At 40.3% G+C, this 25,464-nt stretch overlaps 1 protein-coding gene across 1 annotated transcript in view; it reads right to left on the reverse strand.

The window, feature by feature from the left end:
• Positions 1–1,178: 1,178 nt before the first annotated feature.
• NRDE2 (NRDE-2, necessary for RNA interference, domain containing) overlaps positions 1,179–25,464 on the reverse strand; it is a 31,571-nt gene continuing 7,285 nt past the window's right edge. Inside the window, exons 2-14 of the mRNA XM_084270583.1 lie at positions 24,987–25,095; positions 22,914–23,138; positions 20,166–20,315; positions 18,364–18,826; positions 17,771–18,173; positions 14,109–14,242; positions 11,963–12,083; positions 11,146–11,321; positions 10,104–10,490; positions 8,106–9,034; positions 5,901–6,039; positions 2,423–2,494; positions 1,179–1,836 (exon numbers count right to left, since the gene is read on the reverse strand). Coding sequence (XP_084126709.1) covers positions 1,711–1,836; positions 2,423–2,494; positions 5,901–6,039; positions 8,106–9,034; positions 10,104–10,490; positions 11,146–11,321; positions 11,963–12,083; positions 14,109–14,242; positions 17,771–18,173; positions 18,364–18,826; positions 20,166–20,315; positions 22,914–23,138; positions 24,987–25,095 — 3,434 coding nt within the window. The 3' untranslated portion in view covers positions 1,179–1,710. The remainder of the gene's footprint in view (positions 1,837–2,422; positions 2,495–5,900; positions 6,040–8,105; positions 9,035–10,103; positions 10,491–11,145; positions 11,322–11,962; positions 12,084–14,108; positions 14,243–17,770; positions 18,174–18,363; positions 18,827–20,165; positions 20,316–22,913; positions 23,139–24,986; positions 25,096–25,464) is intronic.

Raw genomic sequence — 25,464 nt, forward strand, 5'->3', positions numbered from 1 at the left:
AGGAGGGCATGTGGAAGGCAGGTCACAGAGACAAGTCATCACTGCCATCAAAAGTTAGAAAAGAATAAAGGCTGCATTTCATTAACTGAAATATATCATTTTGTCTTGTGGTGCTGCAGGCAAAACCGAGCCACAGGTTCTTACAGCTTTGTCCAGGCAGAGTTTTCTGTGTCATCGGCTCGCAGCAGCTGGATGATCCCAGTGGTTTTAGTGCTGTTAGTGGCAGTTTCCTCCTTAGTTTTGGGTACTGAGTGGCTGCAGGTACTCTCTCTTTAGCTGAGGAGCCAGTTGGGGCTCAAAAGTAGGCATGCTAAACAAACAGTATTTTACATACTTCAGCATATTCTATCTTAAAAATATATAAACATAACTGTATTTTTACATTTTTACCATATTTCATGTGACTTCTCTAGGAGCTTGCCTGAAGACTCTTGGAATAGAAGCTACTGGACAGTGAGGTGGGTTGAGAACTGGCTGTCAGACTAAGCTCAAGAGGGTGGTGATCAGTGAAGCAGAATCTGACTGGAGACCTGTGACTAGCGGGGTTCCCCAGGGCTCAGTGTTGGGGCCAGTCCTGTTTAATATCTTCATTGACGACCTTGATGAGGGAACAGCATCCACCCTCAGCAAGTACCCGATGGTGCAAAGCTGGGAGGAGTGGCTGACACGCAGGACACTGCGCTGCCATCCAGAGAGACCTGGACAGGCTGGAGAGCTGGGCAGGGAGCAACTAGATGAGTTCAACAAAAGCAAGTGGAGAGTTTGGCACCTGGGAAGGAACAACCGTCTGTATCAGTACAGGCTGGGGGATGAACTGCTGGAGAGGAGCTCTGTGGAGAAGGACCGGGGGGGTCCTGGTTGCTGACAAGTTGGCCACTCTGCTGCCTTTGGTGAGGACCAAAGATCTAGACCACTCCTCTTTTTCTTTAAGGGTGCCTAATTTGGGTCAAAATTGAGTCATCAGTTACAGAGCTTGTGTGGAAGTGAGGTGCTTACAGCTGCATTATGGACACGGTTTCATGTTTAATACACTCACACCCTTCTAGTAAACTAAGAAATAAAACAGAATTCCAGTTCCTTTTGGATTTTCAAATATTCACATTTTTTTTTCATAAATATTAATATTAAAATGGTCATCTGTCAAAACATACAAAAGCAAGTCCAAAATAGGTGCCCGCTCCAGCAAAGATTTCAGCTTTATTAACAGTTCATGCACAGACGTGAGGGCTGTTTGACTCGGTCATTACACATACACAGCATACCGAGCCGAAGGAAATCACTGAGGTCTGCCAACAGGAGAACAGTGAAGCATCCATTTGGCAGATGTTTAGTTCCTGTGCTGCTCCCCAAACCATAGTTGGCGTGTGCTGCATCTCTGCTGAACTCCAGGGAATGCAATTTCAAACAATAGAAGGAGCAAGGCGGGCAGCGTTCAGCAGAGGGATATTTATAGGAGGGCAGCGGCCGTGCTTCGGGGACAGGGGTGCGTGTTTGTGGGACAGATGCAGCACGTGGTTCCAGAACCCCTGCAGCTCGTAGAACTCCATTTGGAGAGCAAGTTATAGAAAAGCTTAAAAAAAATCCACCCAAAAAACAAACCAAAGAAGTACACTGTACCCAAGTCCCAACAGAGTGTCTGGCTGAAGAGAGACAGGCCTGTTAGCTTTGGAACAAGTGTCTGTACCTCCTGCGCTCATCTACAGTCGCCTTTCAAACCTCCAGCAGTAGCTCCAGCTCTTCCATAGGCACCCGCACTCTCAATTCCTTCTCAGTCATCAGATCAAGCGTCTCTTGCAGGTGATCAGGGAAGTGCTCTGCTGCATCCAAGTACAGCACCTGCAGAGACAAGGGGAACAGTTTCTCTGCCATCTTTCTATGGCAGCAAGACATAGCATGACGCAGTGTACAGACACCCCACCAACCTGCAGCAACAACTACCACACGCTGCTCTCCAGTAACGCCAACAGGCTCAGTGTGCCTACAGTGACAGAAACACAGCTGTGTCATCAGGTCTTCTCCAACTCTTACCAGGTGATTTTACTCAAAAAGCATTTGCAGCATGTACAGGCACTACCTGAGGCGTCCCAGGTGCTCCTGAATAGTTTCACATACTATTAACTGGTAACATTTTTATTTGCCTCTGTGTGTAGTTCTGCTACGACCTTGCTCGTGGTGAGGCACAGGCTGAAAGACACCAGCACAGCCCGATCGTTTCTAGACCACAGAGAATTCATTTCTATCTCCTTGCCTCGTGCAGTGCAGTGAGGCAAAGGGCACTGACCACTGCACGTGTTCCCATTTCAGATGCATCATCATCTGCAGATCATCTTTGACAACAACTGCTAAATTCTACTTTTTTTCTCAAATACACAACTTCGAAAATTAGAGTATGGTGACAGGTTTGTGTTTCTCCTGTGCTTACCTTTGCCCAAGGACAGTTTTGAAGAGCTTTATAAAACAGTCCTTTACTTTTTTCTTTTTTCCCTAGTGAAGCCTGTGTAAGGAAAAAAAACCCAGTTATTCAACACTTCAAGGCAGTAACAGCTGAAATAATAAAACCATTACCTCCAAGACAAAGAAATTACTGCTGAAGAATCTTTACACTGTGGTAGCTAAGCAATTTGACAGGTTACACTGGTGACACTTGCTACACTCTTGAACCTAATCAAAGAGATGTCTTTAAGGGGTTTCAGGGCTGTACTGGTACCAGTTAAAGTCCATGGCTTTGCCTGTATTTGACAGTACTACTGCAATGGGAACAGTGCAAGTCATTAACCAAAACATACACCTGATGTGCTACACACACACGAGAGCATCTTTGGTGCACTATTTCTGTGCTGGAGATCACACACATACATTTTCTTGCTCAGCAGAGACTGGTTAAGGCTGGACCCCCCCTTAGGTACAGAAACAGATGCTACCTCATGAAATTCAAAAAAAGAAGGGCAGCAGAGGTCAGTGCTGAGCAGACTCCTTAGCTTCAGTCACCCCAGCTGCAGGTAGAAATAACTACAATGTCTTGTGAAGAAATCTTTTTAATTGGGCTCCTTTAAAAAACACTCAATGAACAGGGGACTTTATGGCAAATCAATGAAATAAAAAAGCAGTAATACCAAGTTACATTAAATATTTTGAGATCTTTGGAGAAGAGATCTTCAATCATGAGTTACATTTTCTCTTGTTCTGACTACCTCCTCGCTGCTGCTGACCAGCAGGCTGCCTTGGCAGGTCTTAAAATCTAGAAATTATTTTTAACATTACTGATAGATGTATCATAGAAACCTGTGCTGTTCTTGTGTCAGAATCATAGGTTGGACCAGATGATCTTGGATCCAACCTTAATGATTCTGTGACCCTATGATCTCCCTCCCTCTGCTGAACAGCAGCCCGTGTCACTCACCGCAGACCCTGCGGTCAGAGCTGGGTGCCGGGATGCACACACACCTTCTGCAGCCCGGGCACGAGCCCGCAGCAGCAGCAGCCTCTGGGGCTTTCCCAGCATCACAGAGGTTGGAAGGGACCTCCAGAGACATCAGCTCCCATCCCGCTGCTCAGAGCAAGGTCAGCAAAAGCTCAGACCGTGTCTGGTTCGGTCCTTACGATCTCCGCGCTGCAGACACCGTGACGCTGCCCCACCTGTTCCAGAGTTGTATCCCCCCCTCAGTAAAAAAACATTTTTTCTTACATTTTAATGGGATTTTTTGAATTTCCATTTGTGGCCATTCCCTCTTGTCCAGCTACCAGGCAGCACTGGGAAGAGCCTGGTTCTGTCTTCTTCACACCCTCACACCAGGTATTTACATAGACTGAGGGTATCTTCCAGGAGCCGTCACTGCTCCAGGCTGAACAATCCCAAACCTCCAACTCCCTGTGCCTGGCAGTTCAGCCAGGTTTCAGGCTCCCTTGCTGTCCATTTACCTAAAGCTGGGGGGAGTGGCTGACACGCAGGACACTGCGCTGCCATCCAGAGAGACCTGGACAGGCTGGAGAGCTGGGCAGGGAGAAACCAGATAAGGTTCAATAAAAGCAAGTGGAGAGTCTGGCACCTGGGAAGGAACAACCGTCTGTATCTCAAAATCTATATTAAAAAAATTGTGCTTTTAAACAGGGAGAAGCTTTGGCCCAAAATACTGCAGACTGAATATCCAGTCACACCTGAAGAGAAAAGAGAGGTCTACAGAACTCAGGGTAATACTGGATAATCACTGATTCTTCTACAACTGTAGCTGAAAATTTTCATGTTTCTAATGGATTTTGCTTCTCCAACAACGTTACTCAACGCTACTGCTGTCAAAGTACTATTTTCATCCATCTCATTTGCATCTAATAAATATTCCTTCTTGTTCTTGTGAAAAAGGCATCTTCAATGAATGAATCATTAGTGATAAAATACATACTGGGTGATCTTACTTTCTCTTTTGTGCATGCAGGAGTCTCCTGAGTAGTTCGTAAAGAACCACAGCAATTCACTTCCACACTCCTATATGCAAAGCTGCATAAAATATTTACAAGCACCTATTTGTGTGGGAATGGTCACAGCAGTAATTCCACTGAAGATCTTCTCAAACACAAAATGAGTCTCCCCTTCCCCTGCCTCCTCAGTATTTCACAGCCTGCTGATCCCCTCTGACAGCTTCTTACACCCAAGGACGTGAGCAGAGGAGTGATGCTGTGGAATGAAATTCCCCTTACAGGAGTTCAAAGCATTTCTCTTCTTTTCTCACCTTCCCTATTGTACTTTGGAGAAGCAAGAAAAGCAGCAAGATGACAAAACTGCCTATGCCAGGTTGATTTTATGTACTTTGATGGTGAACTACAGAAGGAATGAGCATTACTGCATTTTTATGTTATTCTGCAATGCCAGTTAGCATAACCTTTATACTCAGCTTAAGATTCAAAGAGACTGAAAATTCAAGGCAAGTTATAAAAGCTGTAGCTATGTTTTCCCTACTATGCCTTTAATTTAGATGTAAACTGCACCTTGCTTACTCCCATATCAATTAAAAAGTCTTGGTCTGGGAAAGTTCTTATAGCATGGAGAAAATAGAAGAAAATATTTGAGGGGCCCACATAAAATAGTCTCTTTACCATATTCCTAATTCCACCATAAATCAAAACCATACAGATGTTCATGCCCTGTTTTTTTTTTTTTCTAATTCAGATCTGGAAGCTGTTCCAGGAATGAGGTTAGGAAAGCTAAAGATGAACTGGAATTGAACCTGGCATGGGATGTCAAAAACAACAAAAAAGGTAATAAAACTAAGGGTAGGGAAGATGTGGGCTACTGCTCAATGAGACAGGGGACCTGGTTACACAGGGTGTGGAAAAGGCTGACATGTGGAAGGCCTTTGCCTCAGTCTTTAGGAGCAAGGCTGGCCTTCAGGAATCCCAGGTCCCAGAGACCAGGGGGAAATGTGGAGCATTGAGGATGTACCCCAACTGGAGGAAGATGAGGTCAGGGAATACTTAAACAAACTAGACATGCCTAAGTCCAATGGTCCCTGATGGGGTGCACCCACAAGCACAGAGAGAGCTGCCAAGTGGCACTGTGAGGTCACTTGATAATCTTTGATCAAGTACAGCCTGGGTGGAATCCATCTACTCACAACTTATGACGTATTTTCTATCTGTATAAGACAGCAACCAAAATACCTGCCTGCACCTATACTACAACTACACTGCCAGAAGCTGTTACTCCTTCTAACCCAAGTGAATTACTTTTTCCTTAATATTCCCAGCAATATCACCCTGCAAATCAGATAGGTATGGCACCATTTGGTATTCCTTTTTTTTTAAAAAAAAAACAGTAATGCAGCCATGTGTGTCAAACATTCCAAATATAGTAAAAAGAAGAAAAAAAAAAAAAAACCAACCCAAAAAACCTGATACTCTCTTCTTACCAGAAAGTTCAAGTACATTCTCCACAGCAGTGGACAGTGGGCACCATTTTCACTCTGAACTGCATGTTCAAACAGAGCTACAATCCGATTTGTTAACCCAGTTTCAGGAATAGTGGAATGTATTTCACCAACATCTGCCCTGCAACACAGAGGAAAAGAGAAACCACAGTCCCTTAACCCAAGCAGAAGGACCACATCCAGGCAGAGGAGGCTGAAGATCAATGCACTGTCTCACCGTGCACGTAGCACTGTGTACAGCCAGGAGTTTGCATTTCATGCTACAAACTCTGAATGGCATTAACCAGATTTTTAGCACTTGCTAATCTAATCAACACATTTCTACATAAGAAAATCAGCTAAAAGAATATAAATGAGCTATTTTGGTGAAAATTCAATTAGCATCTTGAAAAATTAACCCTGTCCATCTGGATTATTGCATCCTCTCTGAATAAAATAATGCACTGTCATATGATCTTAAAACATTTACTTACCTTAGCCTTTGCTCAAGACCATTTATTATTTCAAGCCTGGCAGCTCAAACCAAAATTCAACTCAAAGTCAGCAAGCCACCTTCTGGTGCCCAGGCAAGCCTCTTCTTCTCTGCACTGCTGTAAGGCTGTACACTGGTCTTCCATCAAGGAGTAGATCACAGCTCTGGACCTCAACATGGATCACAGCTCTGTGATCTAGTGTGTGTTCTTACAGCCTGTTGCCTTGTTCCACCCACCCTCAACACCTGCTCCTAACTTGCAGCTTTTTTCAAGAGTCTGAGGTCCCATTTCCTCTCATCTTGACCTTTGACATGAGGAAAGCTGCAGTCACCTGCTCTGCATGGAGTCAGACATGTGAAGCATCGTACCTCACACTGGCAAGTATATGCTACTGTTTTACCCTTCATGTTCATGTCTTTAAACCAACACCATGTGCTTAAACAAGCAGAAATACAAAACAGAACAGGAAATAGTCACACATAGTACAGACAGTTTCTTGGTTTGTCACAACATCATAAAGCATCAGTTCTGTGCATGACTGACAGGCAATTTATCTCTCTACTGGAGTAGTTCAGCTCTGCTCTAGCAACATCCAACTTGTTTCTATACAAATATACCCTATAGGAAAGGCTATGCTGGCAGAGAACAGCCTGGAAAGGAGCTAAATGTCACAGAAAATCATCACTCTGCATTTTTAACATCAGTTTCCAGTAACAATAACGAAAACCCATCATAGTGTCAGTCTGTAATTAACAGTAAATCAAATGGCAATCCTCCTTTACATTTGGTGGCTGCAGACTTCTCGTTACGGTTTGGGGTGCCATATGCTGACAGCTCAGGGATGTCACTGTCATGTCTGCATGCCTGTTGCCAGACTGTCAAAGCAGTGGGCACACAGTCCTTTCAGAGTGGACTGGTAATTCCCTAACTTCATCAAGTGTGAATACTGTAAGCACACAGCTCTGCACAGCTCTGCACAGCTTCCAGATAACCTTTTCCTAGAAATCTGTTGCTATGTGCAGACACAAAGAACCAAGCTGCCAGTGTTGTTGGAGACACACAGGTAGCAGTGGACAGGTAGCTCCAAGCAACGGGGCAGACAGCAGTTAGAGACTAACCCTTAAGAATCAACACCTGCCTCTGTTCACCGTATCTCCTACCCTTTCATCCTGTCCCAGGAGCAAAAAATCTGAGCCCAGAGCACACTGGAAATTAAGGAAAATTCCAGTCTCTTCTACGTGGCAGCAGCCCTATGAAAAGTCCCAAGTACTCACTATGGAAACAGATCTGTCACAACTGTGTTCTGTGATCCACGGGCAAAGTAGGTCAGAATCTGCAGCGTGGCTCTGTATTATGCTCCTTAATGCTGCTGTATTAAAATGCAGCAGTTTCTAAGCTCCCTGTGTCTACCTTGGCCATCTAAGCAGGCTCTTAGTTATTTATAAATTAATGTGTACCAACTTGATGCCAGCAGAAAGCAATCAACCACAACCCAACACACAGTCTGATGCAGCAGAAAGGATATGAGACTATCATCTAGGTCTTTAATTCTACTCAGGATTCTGCCACTGACTCACTGTTGCATCTTGAACAAATAACCTCTCCTAGCTACAGCTCCTTAATCCTCAGAAAGACAACCATGATAGCATTTTCCTCTGTTAAGGGATTAGACAGATCAAAAAAAGCATAATCATAAGGAGCTGCAAGATATTACCTCTGGACATTCTCAATGAGGTTTTTTCTCATCTGCTCTGCTTGGATTGCAAACAGCCATGGCTCTAAAGAGTCAGTAGACCTTGTGACACCATCAAAAAATCTTCGTGCTTTGCTAGCACTGTGAGATTTCCTTTGGATGTGGATATATGACCTCCAAAGAGACTGGTTGCTAGGAAACCGTTTCAGAGCCTCCGTTAGAGCCTCTCGCAGAGGATTCAAAGGATAAACACTAATGTTCATGTGGAATCTGAGCAAATTCGTATGCAGCATTGTGACAGCTTCAAGAGCAGTAGGAACATTTTGAATGCCCAAATTCTCTCCAGTATTTTCACCTTTCTGTGGGCCAGGAGCTTCGAGTTTTTGTGAAGTCTGTGCAAGTATCTGTACTGCAGCATCGATCCCAACAGTCAAATACTGGAACAGTGCATAGCAACCAACCAAGTTCACCAGCTGATGAGCATCACTGACCTGATCCTGACCAGATGCTGGTGTTTTACTTAAATAATCTTGCAGTGAATGATCGTATGTTTTACGAGCTTTCAAGACATTCACAGATAACACCTGTCCACTGTAGGGTACATATGGTCCACTTTCAGCCAGTTTGGTCAATATATGGACAGCACGTGACGTAACAGCTCCTTCTAGACTTTCCAGCAGTTCCACTTCCAGCTGAGCATAAAGCAGACTGAGGCTGCAGAGCTGGGGACTCTTCAGTCCTCCTGTCCCTGCCGTGCAAAGAGCTGTGTCAAATACCTTCCTGGCATCCTCGATGTTACCAAGCAGCCATTCTAGGTAGGCATAGAGTTTCCAGAGAGAAAGTTGGTTTCGGTTGTCAGGTGCTTTAAGGAGATTCTTGGCCAACTTTTTACTCTTCCTTCCTTGTGCTTTCACCTTCTTCTTGTTTTTCTTTTGGAGACACTGAACTACCTGCCAGGGAGAATAAACAGAACACATTTTGAGAGTGATGGGAGAAGAAAGGGAAAAAAACCCAACCCAACCCTACAGCATTTTTTCATTTCATTACTGTGTTTGCTTTCATATTGTTCCATATTTCAACACCAGCCAGATCTGTTGCTACTGAGTAGTGTAAGTTGTCACAACTGCCTGTTGTCAGCTCCCTCCAACACAGCCAAATTACACTTACTCTTAACTCCTGCCACTGCCACTAAACAATATCAAGTTTCACTCTTAAAAGGCCAGCTGTTCAAATCAAGAGCTGCTAACCTGTAACCTAACCTGGAACGGTTGAGAGTATAAATGATACTGTGTGGCCAGGTGCAGCCTGTGACTAGCACCAGCTAAACCCCCAAGCAGCTTCTTGCAGCAGGGGATGTACTAACAGACCAACATGGAGATTGGATGGGTACATTACAGGAGATCTTCTGGTCAGGGAGCATTTCAATAAGAGAAGGGGAACTCTCCCATAAAAAAACAAACAAACAAACAAACCCCACCAAACTTTCTGAAGCACTAAAAAGACAACCTGGACTGTCATTCTTCTGTGGGCACCTATTGGAGTAGTTTTACTTAAAACCAACCATATTTAAGCGTGTAAGTGTTATTTCCTTCAATAACACTACAAATGTACCTTGTATAAGAAGGAAGTTTCTTGGTAAGGTGCTCATATCTGGGGATTACGCCCTTTGTAGAACAGTTTGGGAAAAGTACCTGGCTGACTCACTTTACCTTATGAAAAATCACTTGTATCCCTTTCTGCCTACCCTATCTGCAGTGAACCCTGTAATAACATTTATCTAAGACTGCAAACACTATTTTGTTAAATACATGCCATTGTGTAATATGTATCAAAGGAAAAGGTTGGGGTTTTTTGGTTGGTTGGTTTTTTTTACTCTCAGCTCAATCTTAACTGACATTTCCTCACTTGGATAGTTAGTCCTACATGGCTTAATTTTCATCAACCATAAACTCAATACAAACATTAATACACAATAAAGCCACACATCACAAAAGAGATTACATGGAGATTCCTTATTACCTTAGATATTTCATACTGTAACCAACAAGTGGACAGGTTGGATTTTTCCTTTCCTGAAAACAGCTGGAATAGAACATGAAAAACATTCTGTATGAACTCCTCTCCTTCTCTGTAATGGCCTACGTGATGTCGCCCTCCTCGCATCGTGTCCATATGACCAATACTGCTGAATCCAGAAAGTGGAAAATCAACACAAGTCAGTGGCTTTTTATCAGAAAGAACATTGTCAAAGATGTTGTTTTCATCCATTGCGATATAGAGGTTGGAAGGAAAGAGTTTGGTTGTACATGGAACTCCCAGGAATTGCAAAAATGAGTACAGTAGTTGACACTGAAGATCTGGATTAGAAAGCTGGATTAATGATGGTCCAAGATCATCAAACAATACCTAAAAAAACCCAAATTAAAACAAACTCCATTAATTTGCGTAATCAAATAAAATTAGAAAACCTTTTCAAGTCAATAAACATTTGTAATGACTAGAAAACGGTAACAGAATGTCATTCAAATTAAAAACAGACAAGTTAAACAAGTGATGTGTGTAAATTTCCTATCAAGACATTTCTTTGCCCTTGGGTATCAGAGACCTTCACAGAAAATTTACACAATGAGGGTCTGGACAGTATTATTGCCTAGGCCATTTAACACATTTTTATTTAAAAATCAATGTGTGACTTGCCCCATCTCCCAAGAAGGAAATAAAGAGAAAATCCAACTATCCAACCTGAAGGCAGCAAAACCTCCATTTCATGCATGGATCTTCTTAAACACAGATTTATGTCTTATTTCCACATACTAATGAGAGAAATCGGTCAACAGCCAAGACAGACCATTTGCCCACAGCCCTTTCTGAAGTTTACCATGAGCTTCCCATGGATTTCAGCCATTGAAACACAAAACCTCAGGCATATTTTGAATTACAAAGAAAAGAATTCTTTTCCAAATGAAGAAAGGGACTGCTCCTCTAAAGCATCCACTGGCAATGAATGAAAATGAAAGGATAATTCATCTTATCTCCCCTTGTTTTATTATATCACAGTGACCTGTCTTTCTGGATCTTCACAATCTTCTTCAGTTTCCTTTTTGGTTTTGTCTGGCCTCCAAGGTAACCACTGCCTTGCTTCACGAGAATATTCAATATCCAACCAAATCTGCCACTTTGGAAGAGTTTTATCCTTTATTTCTTGATCATCATCTATCTCTTCCTCTTCATCGTCATCTAAAACCAAACCAAGACACATACATGCAAATTACTGAAGGAAAACTAATGTATCAAATCCAAAGACCTCGCTGCTCTTGAGTTGAGGCCCCACAAGATGGGGACTGGGGAGGCAGAGTCCCTCCTGCTGTTAAGTGAAGACCAGGTTCATGACCACCTGAGGAACCTGAACATACACAAGTCCATGGGATCTGATGAGATGCATCCCAGAGTCTTGAAGGAACTGGCTGATGTAGTTGCCAAGCCAGCCTCAATGGTATTTGAAAAGTCATGGCAGTCAGGTGTAGTCCCTAGAGACTGGAAGAGAGGAAACATCATGGCCACTTTTAAAAAGGGTAGGAAGGGGGACCCTGGGAACTGCCAACCTGTCAGCCTTGCCTCTGTGCCTGGCAAAATCATGGAACAGATCCTCCTAGAAGCTACGCTGAGGCACATGGAGGACAGGGAGGTGATTTGAGACAGCCAGCATGGCTCTACTAGGAGCAAGTCCTGCCTGACCAATCAGGTGGCCTTCTACAATAGAGTAAATAATTTTTAAAACTTGTATGCAAAAACATGAGAAGAAACAGTTTGTATCATTTTAACCAAAACATTGACAAGAACACACGGACATATAACTACACACATCAACTTAGGCATACCAGGCTTTAGAGCAATCCAGCCACCCTTTTCTTGTTGGTGCATCCATGCTTTCCAGCCTCTTGCTCCTTTTTCTCCAATTCGTGGTTCTCCACTATCCCAGAAGGGTTCAAAGAATTCCACCTGGTGTTTTGGGCAAGGGGAACCAAAATAAAGCATAGAGAAAAATAATTTTTGTTGTTGTACAGACACTACATGGATCAACTTAGGTTTTCCATACCCTGCTATCACTTATCTGGATTCAACTTCTGTAGATAAAGACTTTGTTAGATGCTGCTTAAGAACCAGCAGGTACAACTGAGTACTTCAATTATGCCTGTGGCACAGCAGGACTCTCATCAGCACCTCTCCTGAACATAGAGATTGTTTTTAAAAGGCTTTAAAGAAAGCAAAACAACTTTTGTGCCAAATATCCTACAAAGAACTTTAAAGGATAAGGATCCAAAGCCCCCAAGAGATGGCTTTCAGAAACCAAATCTTCCCTCCTGCTCCTCATGTCCCATGGGACCATGAAGTATTTGGCTAGAGCAAGGACAATTCAGACATTCACACACCTATAGTGAAATCAAAATGTTGCAGTCAATATGACTGGACTAAGGAGAAGATTAAAAGATCAGTAAGGCCCCTTTCAGGTTTCAGGGTAGTCAACAGCTTCAGGGTACCTTCCAGTGAATCAGAAGTCCAGGGTTCTGGTTCTGACTTTGTCACTGCCTGTCTGCAAACTGTCATCTTTAGATTCATCAATTCCTCCCCTGCTCTGTGTATACTTATCCCTAACAACCATCTCCTAGTATATGCTTCTGCTGTGTACCAAACCTTGGCTTGGACACTGAGGTGTGACTGTTAATGCAACTATTAACAGTAAAATTTACTCTAAGAAAAATCAAGCATCAACAAACATATCAGAAAATGCAGGGCTTACAGGAGCTGCAAAATCTGATTCTGCTCCTCATGGATTTATTCTCTGCCCCAAGTGAGAAAGTGAACTGTGAAAATGGCACGGAAACAAGTAATTGAAGACTGAGTCATAATGCTTCTGTAAGAGGGCAGAATGTGTGATCAGCAGCAAATCTGGCATTTTCCTGTTTTCAAGAACTGTACTTCCATCCTAAACACTGTCCTTTTAAATTGAGGTTCCTTTCCATCCTGCTTTCTTAAGAGTTTTTAAACACTACAGATAACCTTGCAGTTTTTTAAATGATTGGAAATATAACTCAAGCTTTATCTGTGGAACTATACCAAATCTCCCATCCTGCATGATCATTACAACTGCATGCTGAACTTCTGGCTCCTGAAGAGGAGACCACTATTATTTAAACTGCTCCACTGGTTGGCAACAGCACTAATCTAAAGAACAAAAAAGTGGGAGTCTCAGTAGTGGTTGCTGTGGAAGAAGGTGAGGTTATAAAAGGAAATTCAATTTCTGTCCTCTGTGGTAACCCAGCTGCCTAACTGGTGGCCCTCCCTGCCACCCATGAAAAAGGAAGCAGCTCCCAAAAATTCAGTGGGATGATGCTACACTGGCAATGGTCCCCTCTGAATACTAACTTACTGATTTTTATTGGGTTGTGTGCCCAAAATTCTCATGACCAGATGAAGAAAAGTAGTGATTTAGTACTTAAACAAAATGAACTGAATGGAATCTCATGGATCAAATAAAAGATACTTTAAGGGATGAAGGTGTGCCTAGTGCAGCCATAAAAGAATTACTGAAAACAATAGACCACAGAGAACCTAAGATATGTTTGCAGGAACCATCTAGAACAAAGAGATTATAGGTCCTGTCAGCTTTCTCCATCAACAGTAACAAAACAACAGCAGCTTTGGGGAAAAGCAGCAGAGGAAATCCTAACTAGCCACAGACTTTGGACAGCCAGGTGTTTTTTTCCAAGCTTTAATTAATATAAAAAGAGCATGAAATGACTAGTTATCACACTTATATGATATACAGTACAAAGAGCCATTTGGCATGCAGTTTCAGAGGACCCAGAAGCAATTTTTCCAATGGAAGCATCACCTTGGAGAACCACAAAGTAAATTGTGATTCAAAATATTTCCTTATGTCTTTAAAACATCATCAACATTCTTCTGTTACAGCATTCCCCACAACGCACAAGGACACAAACACACTTAAATGGAAATTGCTACCTGTCCCCTTGTTGGCAGATCTTTAACACTGTCAGGTTTAAAGAAGGTGAAGTCAATCAGAGCCTGAAACAAAGACACTGCTTTCTCAGAATGGCCAGCCTGTCTCAGAAAGTGGCACTGCTGAAGGAATATAGCTGGAAAGAAAATAAAATTTTGATAGTTCAAATTTTGTTTCAAAATATTTTATTACAGCCCAGAAATAAACAAAATACATATAACGTGCTGTAGAGCATAAAGAACAGTATCTAAATCCAAACCAGTGGGAATAAGTGCATAAATCCATGCCAAAATGGTTCCAATTTAATTAAGACCTCCCACTTTAAATGCACCAAATAGGTAACTCTTCATTCATGCCACACATGCACTACTCTTGTTGATGAATAAAAGTTACATGCAATGGTCCCAGTTTCAGTGTATCCAACATCTGTCAGAGTGAGTCACAGCCCTCTTTGAAGGTGCTGGGCATTATGACAATTCACACAGGCAGTGATAACAAAAATCCTTTTTGCCTAGTTTTTGCATGGGATGGTTGGTAACAGAGTTGGTAAAACACCATTTTAATTCTGCCTCTTGTTCCCATTTTCTTTTCCTTTACATAAGAACTCAGTTACGAGATGCCCAGTCTTTTGGCAGAAGTATTACTGCATGAAAGTAGAGTGGAGTCCTGTGCTTTGCTCTGCAGCAAATGATGTCTGTAATCATTGCCACATCCTCACTACACACTGAGCCACAAGTTTCAGCTTAGAAAGGGAAGCAAAGTCCAAGTCTCTCTATTCATATACTTGCAACGTTAGTCTTAAAATGAAAGAGCTGGAGAAATAACAGGTATAAACAACTCTATTACTTGGCAGTTCAAGGATATTTCAGAGCTATTCTAGCACTCCAAAGTACACTCAGGTCTTAACAAAAGAGTGGCTGTTCAAAAACCAAATAGCTTTAAATCATAAACTTAACTGGCTTGCAAAGAAAACCCCTCAAAACCCATCAATCAAGACTTTGTTTTGAAAACAGCTCTTCAACAACCATTGTTTCTTCACTAAATGCATTGGCTTTGGAGGGTTTAAAACAACCCAAATATTTAAGTGTTCAGCTACATACATGTAACAACATAGGTTAATGTCAACTGCTCCTAATGAATGATCTTATTTTTTAATACTAAGAAGTGGAAAATTATTTACTCCATGTACTTGTATTCAGATTTACATCAGATGTGTGTACATAAGATGTTAACTCAGCTAGAATATACAAACTGAGCATTTCATCCAATTTTTGCGCAGAGTCAATGAATGTTTCTGGAAGATTTCTAAGATACTGAAACAACAAAAAGTATATTAAGTATCTAACAAAATTTCAAAAGTATTTAAAGAAAATTGGGCACTTTCCCATCAACTTAGGTATCCAACCGACACTGCAAAAGTTTCTAGTTTCTCAGCTTCAAACAGATGAACTTTGATTAAAATAGTCTGAATAAAGAGAATATCTCATTAGGACTTGATGCCAAACTAGAGATAAAAATAAATTATAGCAGAAGATTTTCTGCATGATAAAAAACTGTATTTGCAGAAATGCCAAGATCAGCATTTTCTCTCTTGCAAAAGCAGAATACAACATGGACAAATACTTAATTCAGTCCATGCTGCTAAGACACTTCTGCAGCTGAAGTGACCTCAAAGGATGTTTCCCCCCAGCCCATGGGTATAATCTGAAAAACAGGACTCCCTTTCCACAGCAAAATTTGAGAATTCTTACCTTCCTTTGCTCTACAGTAACAGAACCTAGTATGTTAAAACATTACAAATTGCTATCTCAAATTTTAAGTAAAAACTGATCTATAATTAAAAAAATTTTTTTAAAAGCCTGGGTTTTTTCTTTTCACGTTTTAGAAAACCACCAGCTTATTTTCAGGCAGACAGCACTGTGTACTGAACTGAACACTAGATGGCATAATCCACCACTGTTTAAAATTAGCTCTTACGCTGTCATTAGCAAAGGTCAAAGGTTGAAAATACAAACCTACCATACATCTACACTGCTACTAACTTAATGATTAATGTGTGAAACTCTTTCTATATTTATCTCAATGAAAAAGTTGGTAATCTTCCCAATAAGCATACTGTCAGTTCAAATTTCACATTTTGAAAGATGTCATTCAGTTTAATATGGTTAACTAGTTAAAGGAATTCCATTAAAAACAAATTTCTCATAGCACTTGACAAAGCACATTTAGTGAGTCAAATGTGTTCTGTTCATGGAAACAAAAGGAAAGTAAAACCTTCCCCTGTTTGATAAAAATAGATGCTGAATAAAACATCTGCCCTGAGAATCATTCATTGTGGGTAGCCTACAAAGTGACTGAAGTGTGGAAATCAGAGACAGCAGAAGCAATTAGAAGATATCAGGCAGTACAACATCCACTTGCCAGCACAGGATTTTTTCTTTACAGCATTTTTTCCAGTGCTTGATCCAAGATGAATTAACTGAAGGCCATAAGAGATCAGAACACCTGAAATTAATTTGTAACCCAGCATCTTTGTCTCTAAATCCAGACTGGATATTGCACAGCAGATAGCAACATCGATCTAACACCAGTTACAGGACTTAGATAAGACGGGCTGCTTTGTAATAGTCTTCTCTAGAGATAAATAAATTTTAAAAGGTTAAAAAAAAAAAAAGAAAAAAAGAAATTCTAAAAATTCATGGTGACAGCAATACTTCTCCCTCCTCAGTATATTCATAGATTGATATTCACAACGACCCTCTAAGGTAGAGAAGCAAAACTGCATTTATTTCGCAATGAGAACCATCAGCCACTGGAATGAATCATCTCCCCAGGGAAGTGGTGCACTGCCCGAGATTGGGCGCTCTTAAGATTGGGCTGAGCGGGGTGCTGGGCCACCTCGTCTAGATGGGCTTTTGCTGAGAAAGGATGGACCAGATGACCCTTAAGGTCCCTTCCAGCATGGTAGTCTATGATTCTATGATTCAGATGGGATACATTAAGTCATTTAGCTCCAAATAAAAAAGACCATGCCAGAACCAAACAGGAACTGATTTCTTCCCTGGATCCAGTCCAGCATCCTAACCATCTGACTGATTTTCCTTCTGGGGATAACTGTATAATAAATTAAAAGTGGTAGATACATGCATACAATAAGAACAAAAGGCACGATGACACAGTACTACAGTTTAGAATTCTCCACCTATCAACTGGGGCACACAAAAAAAATTCACATCAGACTTCCCATGTCCCTTCTCTTTTCTGGATTAATTAACTAGAAAACTTTTGAAGAAAGAGATAATTATTTCTTTCACAAGCCAACCATCATCATCTTTTTTTTTAAAATAACATTTTTTAAAGATAAAAGCACATCTCTCAGATGCTGGCTGCAATTCTCCAGTCTTGACATTTGTACTGTAAACTGCTCAGCACATTAGATGTTACTGGATGTTATATCACAAATTCTCCTGGGGAAGAAAAGCATCTGCTATATCCATATTTGGTTGGGATATCTGCCTTAATTCTCAGCTAAGAAACCAGGATGCCAGGCATTTTGAAGAGAATAAAAACTTCCTGTAATACTCAATACAGTCTATTCTTACAGAGAATGTAGTCAACTAAAGAAGACCATTTGAACCATAACAGGAAACAGAAAGCATCTTACCTAGCATAGCTTCTTCTGTACCAGGCAGTAGAGGATGTGATACCATGCTCCCATCCTGTACAGCTGCCAGTGTAGTCAAACATTTTCCATAGAGACTATTGATTTTTGAAACAGAAAAGGTAGTGAACTGACTTTGACAGAACAGGAGGTATTTCTTCCAGAGCTCCGGATTATTGGGATGTAAGAAAATTAGCTTCTGCCATTCTTTGACCAAAGCTGGTGGTTCCCAGAATTCTGTGCAAACCTTCAGCCTGGCAAGTTTCAGCTCCACATTACTTGGATTGCTTTCAATTGCCCTCTCTAAAATAGCCAGTTTCTTTTCTAAAACTAACTTCAGTGACTTTCTTCTTACTTCCTGCTCTCCTTTGCTGGCATAAAGGCTAGGTCCTCTCATTAATTCATCCTTGAAACAAAAGAAAAATCATGACAACATTAGGAAGAATCATCACTAGAATCATGAGAAGAATGCAACGATGAATTAACAGCTCATTCTTTACCAACAAAATATATACAGTCCTGTACAGAGGAAACTATAATATAATGTTTGTGTGTTTACTACTTATAAGCAGCAACTGGTCCGTCAGAACACATACCTGAAAAGAAACAAATTCCATCCAAGCGTTAATATCTCTTGGGTTTTCTCTGACTTTCTTGTTATGCTCTTCCACTTTAGACATTAGAGTGGAGTTAATGTTTATCCCAGGCTCTTGAACTGTTTGCTGCGTATTTACAGGCTCATGGTCTGCATCCTTGCACCCTTTTCCTTGTAGCCACACTGTAGTTGATGGATCATAAATCCCAAGAGGATTTACCTCTGTTGTGTCAGAAGGCTCATCAGTTTCCATTTGGAAAACTGCTAACAAAGTAGCTGGGTCAGAGGGAGAACTTTTATTGCAAATACGAATCCCATCGGTGCTCAGCAACTTCAGACTGTGCTTTGTGAAGTAGCGCTCAGGTCGACTCTGTAATTGCTTCCTTTTTGATGCGGAACTGTCCCAAGTAATACATTGTTTCTTTGCATCTATGCCAAGGCAGGACTCCCCTCTCCTTTTGTATCTTAGAAGGAAAAATACAATTAAACACCTTCTAATTTATGTATTAGAAAAGATACCTGCTTTTTGAAAGAAAACACAGAAGTACTTTAATTAAAATTGACCTAAATAACATAGACCTTCAAACATGTAAGAACTTGGTATCTTTCTCCTTAATTAAGACTTCAATTTATATATTTTTTCAGTGCCATCACAACTTTTATCATCATACTAAGCTTCCTCTCTCTGAGTTCAACAGTATCTTTTGTATTCAGCAGATGAGATTTCTTTTTCCTTCTATTGTTTTAATCCACGTAGACAAACTTGAAGAATAACAGTCAGCAGTATTTAAGGCTATTTAGATTAGATTATTTTAAATAGAAAACTCAGAAATCAGTAGTTCAATCCCATAGTATTTCTGTAGCCCTAAACCTCTATATATTATATATGCCAAGAAGTAGGTGGAGAGGAGCAGGGGGAAAGGAAAGAGAGACCAGGTTCATAAAGGCCACAATAATACTATGGAGTAAGAAAGGAAAATAGCACCTTTAAATATTACCAGGAATGTAATTTCAGTGGCAGATATAGTGACATGCAGTGTTAAAATAACACTTTTTATCTCAAACAATAGCTGAGAATCTAAAGGTGACGGAAAATCGGAACACATTGTAACCAGGCAATATTAACTCAAAGGTGTATATATACTACAAAAATAAACCCCATAAATCCTCCCTCCTCCACAAATAATTGCTTTTTATATATAGTAAACAATTTTACTCAAGAACATCAAGAAGTAAGTGTACATGCATAAAGCACAAACCCCATGTAGGCTCCTTTAGATGGGCTTATGTTAATGCAGGGAAATGTTCTAAAAGGTCATCATAGTAGCAGTAACCCGCTGAGGATGTGGAGTATGCAATTTCACCTACACTCATGTGAAATGCAGCAATGCATAGGACAGACACCCTTCAGTACAATGTGCAGGTGATCTAACACAGAATCAGTCTGCTACCTACCTGTACGGTTCTTTGCAAGGATATCAAATTACTCTAGTGAGTAAGCCTCTTAACAAATTTGGTAAGGAGTAATTAGTACCTGCATTTCCCTTTCAGACAGAGACACAGAGCACTAGAGACCAAAAGGGGCACTTGCCCAAGATGTACAACAGATCTATATGCCCGATGCTGCCACCTCTAGAATAAATGACTGAATAAATGAAAATCATATACTTCATTTCCACTATTTTGTGGCATCTTTTGCCTTTTAAAGAATGTATGGCTGATGCAAAGTCAGATTTTTAAATACACAATTCCATTACAGTGACTCTGGTAGCCTGAATGCCACCAGAAACCAGCAGCTCGTACCTCGCTATGTCCCCTCGATACAGGGATTTGTAGGCCCAGTTGGCAGGGTCTGGCTTCTTGTCTACGCGGAAGGTTTCTGCTGTGAAAGCCTGGATATCGTCAAGCCACACAGAGCGACTGCTGGTGAGATCCGATGCTTTTTTATCTGGGCTGCAAAAAAGGAGAAGTAGTATTTTCTAAACATCTGTGCACGCACTCAGCATTTACAAAACCCAGGGAAACACTGCATTGCTCTAGGTCACAATAATTCAATTTACTCAAAGTCATGGTACACGATCCATTACTGTACAGTTACTCACATGCTCAGAAAAAACCTATGAATACACCAATGTGACCATCAAAACAAAACAAAAATTCCTCACACTTCCAAAAATTGGATTTAAGATTATGAAAGGTAATAAGCAGATTTAACCAATCAATTGCTTGGAAAACTGTAATCTGAGAGCCATCTATTACTACCTTTAAAAATTTACTTTTGTCTTAATAAAATACTACAATTAAGAAAAACAGGATAATTTGTAAAAGGATTATGCTGATTAGCTGTAATTATACCCATGCTTTTGATAAAACAGTGTGAAAAGTGGTTTATGGATTGTGGTTTGTTGTAGCTTAACCTGCCTGGCAGGTAAAACATACAGCCGTTTGCTCACTCCTCCCTCCCAGTGGGATGGGAGAGAATCAAAAAAACCTTAAAACTCATAGGTTGAGATACAGTTCAACAGGACAGAAAGAAAAATAATGATAATAATAGAATATACAAAACAAGTGATGCACAGCACAACTGCTCACCATCTGCAGATCATCAATGCCCAGCTGGTTGCCAAGCTTCTCCCAAGTATGTACTAACTGGGCATGACTTGATATGGTATGGAAGATCCCTTTGGCCAGTCTGGGTCAGCTGTCCTGACCATGTCCCCTCCCAACTCCTTGGGCACCTCCTGCAAAAGGCTCATGCCTCCTCACTGGCAGGGCAGTATGAAAAGCTGAAAAGTCCTTGACTTAATTGTAAACACTGCTTAGCAACAACTAATACATCAGTGTGTTATAGACATCATTTTCATACTAAACCCAAAACACTGCACTACACCAGCTAATAGGAAGAAAATTAACTCTACCCCATTCAAAACCAGGACATAGTTATACAAATGAACTTAAAAGGAAATTGCCACCTGCCTCCAAACTGTAGACAGCTATGAATTTTCAATCTGAATTCATGTTACAAATATGTAACTTATTAAATGAGTTTTGTACTCTTGACAAGCTTTCTGAGGTTTCACAAGACCTACTGCATGTAGAGAAATTTTGTGGCTCAAGTTTCAAAACCAGTCTCCTGAAAACTCAATATTCTCTCAGTATCACTAGTTTATGGAAAGAAGGGAAAACAAACACCTTGGAAGAACTTCACTGGGGCAAAGCACTGGCTGCCTGACCCAGCGTAGCACACAGCTGATAAACCAGGTTCAACATGGAAGTCCACTTCATCCAGCCCAGACGCCCTTCCAGGAAAGACAAGAGTGACTGGGCAGAGCAGAATGGTTTTAGCATCCCAATGTTATTTACTGTGCTTCCTCACAGCCACGTAAACTTAGCTGCCAGAAGTCAACAGGAGAGTTTTCATACAGGAAGAAACGGTAATAGCTAGAGGCATCACACAGTACCTCTGCCATTCTTCCACAGGGAAACAATAAGATCCCCTGGCACAGTCACATGTCCCTAAGCCTGTGCTCTCAGCTCCTGCTTATCTGCCTTAGGAAAAGCAGTAAGCAGGGGAAAAGTCAAGGACTGCCTAGACTACACCCAGTTTTAACAATTCCTCAGTGCCACCAAATCCTTGCTCTGTCCTCAGGAGCAGCTGCACTGCAGTGAATAAGAGCTCCAGCTGCTGATGTTAAAGAAAAAACAAGAACTAGGGAATCAGAGAGAGGCAAAGTGGCTGCTCAAGCTAGCAAACATGATGAGAAACACAGAAAAGTGACTTAAACTTTGAATAAAATGATCAAAACCCAACAGAGTGAGAAAAGCACAGCTAGGTGTGGCAAACTTGAATACTCAGTGCGTTTGCAGAACCTCTTTACTGCTCAAAGATCATGCTAGTCACTAGACACCTATTTTCCTGTTTCATAAAAAAAAAAGAAAAGGAAAAAGACACCTCCACTAATTACACAGTGCTTTAGAGCTTCTGGAATTAACAGAAATTGTCTAGCAGAACAATTGTTCTAATACCCATGCAGACCTACCTTGAGCAAGAGGTATGAAGCACAGAGTACAGAACAGTAAATGGATGGACATAAAAGAAATGCCAAATCATACAACAAGCTTTGACTTAATATGAAATAAATGTTGAGTCTCTGAAGAGGAAGTTATATTACAAGGTGCAGACAGCTGTATATTAAGAGTAATTAACAGTACTGTTTACCGCCATCCCTCTCCACACTCTCCCAAAGAAAGGTCCATGAAAGGAAACAAGATGCTTACAAAAACTCTACATGTCTTTAAAAATATTTCACTACCATCACACCATGCTTTGTTTTGCAGAACAGTACTTCAGAGAATATTTTTATCACAGTTTTTCACGTATGATGAAACAAGTGGTTCTAATTCTATTTCCATTGCTTTGAATGCAGGTTTAGTCTTATACAGCTTACAAAAAAATGACCCACCAGTGGTAAGAATTGAATTTATAATTTGAATAGAGATGTATGATAACACAATGAACTTACATCTTCCATAGTATTAATAAATACATACTTTGCTGCTGCTTCCTTTTCTTGATTTCTGCCACTTCCTGCAACTTTGTCCTTGGTGTGCTTAGTGTCCAAGTCTGAATCGCTGCTACTGGAGTCCCCTTTGGTTCTCTTTTTTGTCTTCTTATAGTGGTGATGCTTTTTCTTTTTCTTTTTCCTTTTCTTACTTGACTGTTTCAGACTCCCATCTGTATCACTTTCCCCTGACAATTCTGATCTTGAAGTAGCCCTGCTTGGAAACAAATACATATCTATACACACCTATATATCTAAGTAGTAAAACTGTAAAGAAATACCACCATAAGAAAGTTCAGAACCATTTTACCCTTTATCTTTATTCTCCCTGTATTTCTGGAGAAGGCAGTCAGCAGCAACACATAACAATGAAAGCAATGTAAATCTGCATTGAAGAACAGCTATCTTTACTTTCTCAGCTGCTAGAATTACTGACAACCACTCTTAAAAGTTTTAATTGTCAAGGCATTTTGATGTGTGATCTGTATAAATCTGTCTGTTATGATTGCAGAATTAAAGATGATGACTGAGCTGATAAGATTTCCTTAGGTCAAGCTAAAAGGATGAGAAGTGTTTCAGGGTGAGCTGCAAAACAGAAATCTGCACTTCATTTTTTTCACTGTTTCTTTATGATTTTTATAAAAAATATCAAAAGCATAACTTTAAAATCCTTTCCAGATTAGAAACTCAAACCTCACCAATCAAGGAGCAATTTTTGATGACTATAGAATTAATGTTATCATATAATGTAGCAACAAACACTACATGCACCAGACAACTGACTTACTGAGAGATCATAAAAAGGACCGATAGTTTTGGCAAAAAACATGTATATCATTGTACATACTACATGCACTCCAAAACTTACTAATAACTGAAATACTGGCGGTCTTCTCTATATACTTAAACCTCAAGCCCTTTTCAACAGCTTTTCTGGAATCTTTCAATAAAAGGAAGGAGTGACAAGTCTCAGTATTCCTAGTATGTCAATACAAGAAAATGCAGTGGTTTTTTAGAAGCAAGGCACCTCAAAAATCCCCAAATCTTACACAGTTTATTTAAGGGCACCAAGAAAAATGAAACCATGGGAGAACTATTAGCAGGCCCTTAAAAGAAACCAGACAATCCCCCAAAAGCAAAGCCAGCTCAAAACACCTAAAAAAAATAACCTCTGTTGAAATAACAAGCTTTATATTAACTAGCATGTACCCTAGTAATAGGCAGAACAAACATTTCTCTGTACACTATTTTTTGATGAATGCTTTTTCAGAGACGAATTAATAGGATGGGGTTACTGTACCATTCTAGCTGAATGGTCATTTGTAAATTCCTTCATTTTATGACATCAAAGTCCTTAAATAGATCTGAGGACATGCAAGCAGAATACGACTGATAAACAGAACAGTGATTGAGTTTCAATCACAAATACATGTAAATGTCATGACCTGACAACAGTTTACACACAGGAGCTTGTACCAAATTAAAAGCAACTATTCTAGGGAAGGTAACTGAAACTAGTTCAGCAAACATGGCTGCTTAAAGCTCATTTTTGCAAAAGAATGTGATCACTCACTTCAGCCAACAGCATGCTCTACAGAGCTACTCGATACATGTAATATTTCATTAACTCACATCTCCAACTAGTTTTTTAAAACTAAAAATTTGACTGTGAAATGGCTGCTTGAAATGGTTTTCACAGAGAAATCACAAAGATGATACTTAATCTTTACATTATTTCAAGGGTCACTTAGGACATTCAAAAGCTAATGAAGAATCATGATCACTCAGCTCCCTTTCCATTCTGAAGTAAGTGATTTAAATGCAGCTGTGAGAAAAAGAAAATGGGAATGTAATTGCATAAGTATAATTTCTCATTATGTTAAGTTAAAGGACATGGAAGCATTATTCATACTTTTATATATGACTCAGTTCAGGTCTTTTTAAATACTGAACAGCAGAATGAAAAGCAGCCCTAAAAGCTCCTGATTTTGGTCCCATGTAACAAAAGATAAGCAGGACAAAAGAAAGAGGCTATTTTAAAAAATACTGAAGTAAATTCTACCTTACTATTGGTGATTTTTCAGGTACGAGATTTGCAACTTCTGTAGTGCGCTGATGCAGTAACAGTGCATCTTCTGTAGAGAAGCTTGGGTTGCTGAGCCAGTCCAATTCTGTGGGTAAAGGAAAGTGTGAGATCAATGTAAATTAACTTGCTGTGCTTTTTAAAGTTGGGGGTTAATCTAGTCATCAGACAGCTAAATTCAGACCAAATGTCACAAAGTTGTGTAAAAACTGAGCATATTGGAAAGTCATCCATGAAATTTCCATTTAGCAGAACACTACATTGTAACCAGGCAAATTATTTAGAAGTTGGAGCCTTCCCCGCCTTCAATCCAAGCTTTTAAAAAACTCACTACGTATATAAGAATACTTAAAACTCCACACTGAAAGCAGATAATAGGTTTCATACACTGTTATATGCTTTAAAAAAATCTGTCCAGTATTAATTTTTACAGTGTAAAAATTATATATTTTTATAT

The sequence above is a fragment of the Gallinula chloropus genome (assembly GCF_964237585.1).
Source record: "Gallinula chloropus genome assembly, chromosome: 14".
NCBI classification, from domain to species: Eukaryota; Metazoa; Chordata; class Aves; order Gruiformes; family Rallidae; genus Gallinula; species Gallinula chloropus.